This window comes from Tasmannia lanceolata, unplaced genomic scaffold (genome assembly GCF_043159265.1).
Source record: "Tasmannia lanceolata isolate RefF3 unplaced genomic scaffold, GAP_Taslan_0.1 ptg000015l, whole genome shotgun sequence".
NCBI classification, from domain to species: Eukaryota; Viridiplantae; Streptophyta; class Magnoliopsida; order Canellales; family Winteraceae; genus Tasmannia; species Tasmannia lanceolata.
The window spans coordinates 63,880,362-63,886,366 of record NW_027518692.1 but is presented as its reverse complement, the minus strand read 5'-3'; the positions used below and the strand labels follow the sequence as shown (position 1 = coordinate 63,886,366).

At 39.4% G+C, this 6,005-nt stretch overlaps 1 protein-coding gene across 1 annotated transcript; it reads left to right on the top strand.

The window, feature by feature from the left end:
• The first annotated feature begins 1,065 nt into the window (after window positions 1–1,065).
• Window positions 1,066–5,732, top strand: EMB1586 (P-loop containing nucleoside triphosphate hydrolases superfamily protein). The gene is made up of 2 exons (XM_077397935.1): window positions 1,066–1,239; window positions 3,528–5,732. Exon 2 carries the CDS (start codon window positions 3,712–3,714, stop codon window positions 5,383–5,385), a length of 1,674 nt encoding a protein of 557 aa, XP_077254050.1. The 5' UTR covers window positions 1,066–1,239; window positions 3,528–3,711; the 3' UTR covers window positions 5,386–5,732.
• Window positions 5,733–6,005: the final 273 nt, after the last annotated feature.

Genomic DNA, 6,005 nt, shown 5'->3' with positions numbered 1-6,005 from the left:
TTTTGAAGGAACATGCTAGTGATTCAAATTATTGTGCAGTTAGAAAGGCTAATTGACACCAAGAAGGAAACTTCTCCATTGATACACTTAAGAAGTGAGGCCTTTGTCACCCTGATTCTAATCATGGCTCACTCATCAATTGTAATTCAAATCCAGAATGGGCATTCAAGTATAAGATCCCTTTATATTGCTTTGGAATGATACTCTGAGTAGCGTCTCGTGTGGAGATGGGTGTGGATGATGCTTCTCCTTTATGTTAGCTGCATGGTGGGCTCAAGGGGTGAAATTTGATTTCTAATGATAATGTTGCATCAATATCTCATTTAAACATTTAAACCTGCTTTTAGAGACTAAATATTCCTCTATTGGGCCTAGACCTTAATGTGAGAGCATAATTATAGCCTAGTTTCTATATGATCCATCACAATGAAATTATAATCAACACTAATAACGTCACAAGACGATCAATTTCATTGCCATCAACTAAGATAATGCACATACACACATCCCATTTTTTGTGTTTCTCCAAAACATGGGAGTGAAAATAATAATTTAAGAGCATGGAACAAACTTGGTTGTATAGAATATAGACTCGAGCATTGTTAGCCACGGCTGGCAAGGGGGTCGAAGAAGTTCTTAGCAGCCATTAGGAAAGTGTAAATTGAGGTGATTCATCCCATAAAACACAAAACGAGTAGCATCATCCTCTGTGAAAGTTCCTCCAACGTCTTGTGAATCTTGGATACTACAAAGTTAGATGAGATGTTCAGCCTTTCAATTTGTTGTATAACTCAAGCTTTGGAATCTTAATCTAGAGGTTTCCATTTCTATTTAGATTGGAGGGCTATGATCATCCTGTGGAAATGATATTTTGGGGCGGAATTGTGGCCTATCAAATGGACGGTTTGGATCATCCTATAGTGTTCATTTTGAAAAATTATGGGTGGGGCCTACCTTGTTCAAAAATTTCAACAAATTAAATATTGGGCCAATCAACGGTTTATGTTAGAGAGAGGTATTAAATTATTAATGCCCAAAACAAAACTAATTATCGAATGTACATCTCTACCCGGTGTTTGTTTGGATAACTATCCGATACCTAAACTCTCCCAGACTATATCTTTAACCTACAAAATGAGAGTGAAAATGAAATCGAGGGCAGGGCTTATCTGGTTTTGGGGAAATATCGTTTTTTAATCACCTCTGCAACTCGCCTTCCAAAAAGCTACGCTTGAACAGGTACTTTTCAGTTCTTTACCTAAGATTTCTGTTTTCCTTTGCTTTGGCTCGAATATTATTGGTATTTTCTTTTTAAAAAAATTACTTTTGATGTGGTACAAAGGGGTTTCAGTTCTTTCTTTGGGTTCGATTGGGTGATGGCTTTCTTGGTTTTTTGAAGAATGTGAAGATTGAACTATATAATTTCTATTTTTCCCCTTTTTAGTTCAATTTCCTAGTTTTTTAGTCTTTTGAAATGTGTTTCATTTCCTGCACTGCAGTTCGATTGGGTGCTGATTTCTATTTTCTATTTTTTTTTTTTTTTTAAAGATGATGATTGATATGTGTGATTTCTATTTTTGCTTTGTTTTAGCTACATTTTTCTGGGTTTTCACCTTTCATGCGATCGGTGGGATTTCGATTCTTGTTCTGGAGTTGGATTTGATGGTGGGATTTTTTATTTTTTGATGATTTTGTTGCGTCTGCCATAAACAGTGGCTCTCAAGTGCTTTTGTCCAACTCCCAGCCTTTTTGGGGAAAAAGAATGAAGCATGATTGTTTAAATGGTAGCATCTCCTTGATATGGTTACCCTTTCAGAGTTTTCAGGTGGTGGTTTTTTACTTGTCTCACTTGGATGGTTTACAAGTTTACTAGATGTACCTTTGGATTCAGTGTGGTTTAAGGAAAGTTTTAGCTGAGTGAGTCAGATCTGTGCTTTAGAAAAAGCTTCATTCACACCTCTACTAAATGGAGGCTTGAATGATTAAAGCTGGACCTGTTCGTCTCTCATACCCTAACATGTTGGATAGAGAGGTTGCCTTGTACATATCTTCTTCTTTGCAACCCTTTACCCAGCGAATTTGGTAAAGCGTAACTTTGGGGGTATTGTATTTCCAAAGGCAACCTAGGTTTGGCTGGGATTGGAGGGGTGATCCACAACGCCAGGGGAGAAGTGATTAAAAATTTATCGGGTTCTTAATGGTTTGCTTGTTCAAACAAGGCTAAAGTCAGTTGTTCTTGAACGACTCATTCTCCTCAAAGATATTAATTAAATTAACGAAAAACATAGGACAACAAATAATATTGTGAATTTATCATGCTATACAAAATAAAATATGAAGATAGCTCGATGATTTTCTAAAACATTGGAGTTATATGTGACTTTGCTTATAGGTGGACTCTATGTTTCCCTAACTAAATTTGTCAACATCAATATGGCAGCTTTTGAAATTCTAGACTAAGATTCACAGATCAATTGAAGAAAATTGAATTTTTTGGCTACAAAGGCTAGGGTATTGATTGTGTTGACAGGTTGCTCTTCTCATAATCACTCAAGTGCCTAACAAGGATACACCGTGTATTATCAAATGTCAGTGAGCGTATGCATCTTTACAGAAACAGGTGGAGCTTCTTCTAGACAATTGAGATATAATAACCTCGCACCAGATTGACAACAATTGCAACGAATTTGTCCTACCTGAAGCCAATATATTCTGATAAAATAACTCACTGATGTGAACCTTTTTTCCTAAAAATAACCAGTTGAAATAGCTAATGCAAAGAGTGTGTCAGACATTTTTGTTAATGTATATCCATTTATGTACATGCTGAATATTTCAGGGGTCAAGTAATATTGTCATGCTTTTTCTTAGCAGAATTTCTGAAAATCACTATTGCATATCATCACCCAAAGTAACGAGAATATGCAAAGATGAATGTAAGACTGCTGGATTGGGTAATATTATCATGCTTTTTCTTGGCTGAATTTCTGAAAACCACTTTTGGTTATCATGACCCAAAGTGGCGATAAAATGCAAAGATGAATTTAAGGTTGCTGATATTGTGTTAGAGCATTTTATGAGTGTGTTATGGTGCAGTTTTGGGGATGACCATTCTCTGTTCTAATTATCCCATTTCCATAATCTTATCATTTTGGTTGACTAATTTGTTAGAATGTAGTAACTGAAGTGAAGCTGGACCATTTGAGTTCTTGCACTATAATATGCTTCTGCTCTTCCCAGTCTTGATTAAGAAGTGCAAACTAGAGGAAAATCTTCATATAAAGTAGCCTGGATTGGGTGTATCTTTTGCTGAACTGTTTCACGGAATGCCTAATTACATGTGGCTTTTCCTTGCTTCTGGTAGTTGTTTGTCTTCTCGCTCATATAATTGATCATAAATTGTTCCTACTGTCATGTATGAACATAAAATTGAAATCCATTAATAAATTATCATTCATTAACATATTCTTCACATATCCTATGTGATTTTGTTGTCAAACCATTGATGTTTCCTTTTCATTGATTAGGCAAGTGGTGGTGAAGCATACCAAAACATTATATCCCTCTCGGTTGAGTCACTCAAATGCAACACTACTGAAATACAACTTCCAGCTAGTGGAATCACAGCTTTATATGGAGCTGGTTCTCCCGTGCTACTTAGGGCGCTAGTAGAAACCAGTGCTGAGAGTCTTTGTTATTTAGGAGGCTGTGATGCGTCTCCTTTCCTACCAGAACATGCTTGTGTTTTCACCTACTCGGGCATTTCTCTGTGTTGGAGATTCTTTACCCTTAAGGAAGTTATGCAACTCTAGGATAAACAGATTCCACACTACCCTTTGGTTCCAGAATCAGGGCAGTCGTGAAAATGGTCCCCTTACTCTTGCAAGCCTTAAACTAAAAACAGAAAAGAAGGATAAAGTCAGACTTGGAGATTTTGGTTCAGCTACTAGAGTTCCTATAAATAAACGAAAACTGGTCGGATGCAATAGTGTGAACGCAGTGGGTGTGAAAAATGCACCCCACATAGAGACAGCCTCATCTGCCGCAAAGTCATTTTCTGAACTTGGCTTGCCACCTTTGTTAATTGAGCGGTTAGAGAAGGCAGGCCTGAAGGTTCCCACTGATGTTCAGTCCACGGCGATCCCTACTATTTCTCAAAATCACGATGTCGTTATTCAGTCCTATACGGGTTCGGGAAAAACACTTGCTTATCTTCTCCCCATACTCTCTGAAGTTGGGCCTTTGAAGAGACCTTCGGAGGAAGATGAATCTGAGAGGAAAACCGGCATAGAAGCTGTCGTCGTTGCGCCTTCGAGAGAGTTGGGAATGCAGATAGTAAGAGAGGTGGAGAAGCTGTTGGGACCAGTGGATAAAAAGCTAGTGCAGCAACTTGTGGGGGGTGCTAATCGATCAAGACAGGAAGAAGCTTTGAAGAAAAACAAACCCATCATTGTTGTGGGGACACCCGGACGGATTGCAGAGATAAGTGCAGCCGGAAAGCTACATACGCACGGTTGTCACTTCTTAGTCTTGGACGAGGTCGACCAGCTTTTATCATTCAACTTCCGAGAGGACATGCATAGGATATTGGAGCATGTGGGAAGGAGATCTGCTTCAGAGCCAAGTGGTACCCATGGCCCACTTGCTCGAAGGACTGAGCGTCAAGTCATCATGGTGTCTGCTACTATTCCTTTTTCAGTTATTCGGGCGGCTAGGAGCTGGGGTAGTGACCCGCTCCTTGTCCGGGCCAAAAGTGTTTCCCCTCTTGAGTCATTATCGGCCCCACTGCCTGGTTCTGCTTCTCTTGCTTCGAGCTCCATTACTCAAGGAGCAGTTGAGAGCTTGCCACCAGCCTTGAAACACTACTACTGTGTGAGCAAGTTGCAGCACAAGGTTGACACATTAAGAAGATGTGTTCACGCACTCGATGCGAAGTCTGTGATCGCCTTCATGAACCACACCAAGCGGTTAAAGGATGTTGTGTTCAAGCTAGAGGCGCGTGGAATGAAAGCTGCAGAATTGTCTGGGGATCTTGGGAAGCTATTGAGGTCTACGACTCTTAAAAAATTCAAGGAGGCGGAGGTGAGAGTGCTGGTGACAAATGAGCTTTCGGCGAGGGGTTTAGATGTGCCGGAATGTGATCTTGTTGTGAACTTGGATCTGCCAACAGACTCGATTCACTATGCACATCGGGCTGGACGGACAGGTAGGCTCGGCCGAAAGGGTAGTGTTGTCTCTATATGTGAAGAGTCAGAGGTGTTTGTCATGAAGAAACTTCAGAGGCAGCTCAGTTTGGCCATTCCTGCTTGTGAGTTTACCGAAGGCAAGCTTTTTCTCTGCAAAGAAGAAGGAAAGAAGATAACAGAATCAGAAGCAGTCAAGTAACCTCACTTTCTTTTGTTTTCTTTTGATACAAAAAAATGTTTTCCTTGTCAGCTCGTTTTCTTCTAGCAGAAGTACAGGTGGATCCATATGGTGATCCAATCCAAACAATTAATCTATTGGGCCTTTTAGAATGGATGGTTCATATGACAAACAGTTCTTCCATGGGACAATCCTATCCCTCCAATTTTTCAAAAATTTTCACCATTCCAATTTCTTTTGTAAATTATCTATTTTACAGGCCACAATTCAGGAGGGTGATTTCTGTTTTATGGTCTATCCACGGTGGTTTGAACAACGAATTGTTTGAATAGTTGAAATAGTAATCCCCACTTCTGCTTTTGCTCGTTCTTATTTTTCTTTGGAAACTAGGATTAGATACCACATAATTCCTCTTAGAATGTAGTATTTACATGTGCTTTTAGGGCCCGTTTGGATGCAGAGAAGATTTTGATTTGGATTTCTCACATTTGCAGCCCATTTTGCATTGTAATTTGGATCCGATCAAATTCTTGGATTTCCAATTCAGCAACTGACAGTGAACAAAATCAGATTTCCAAATAAACTGTGCAAATAAGAAATTGGAAATCCAGATCTGGCAGTTTCCTTCACCCTCTTTGCTC

Excerpts from the sequence above, each read along its gene's own strand:
- EMB1586 (XM_077397935.1), top strand. The coding sequence starts at position 3,712 with ATGCGTCTCCTTTCCTACCAGAACATGCTTGTGTTTTCACCTACTCGG.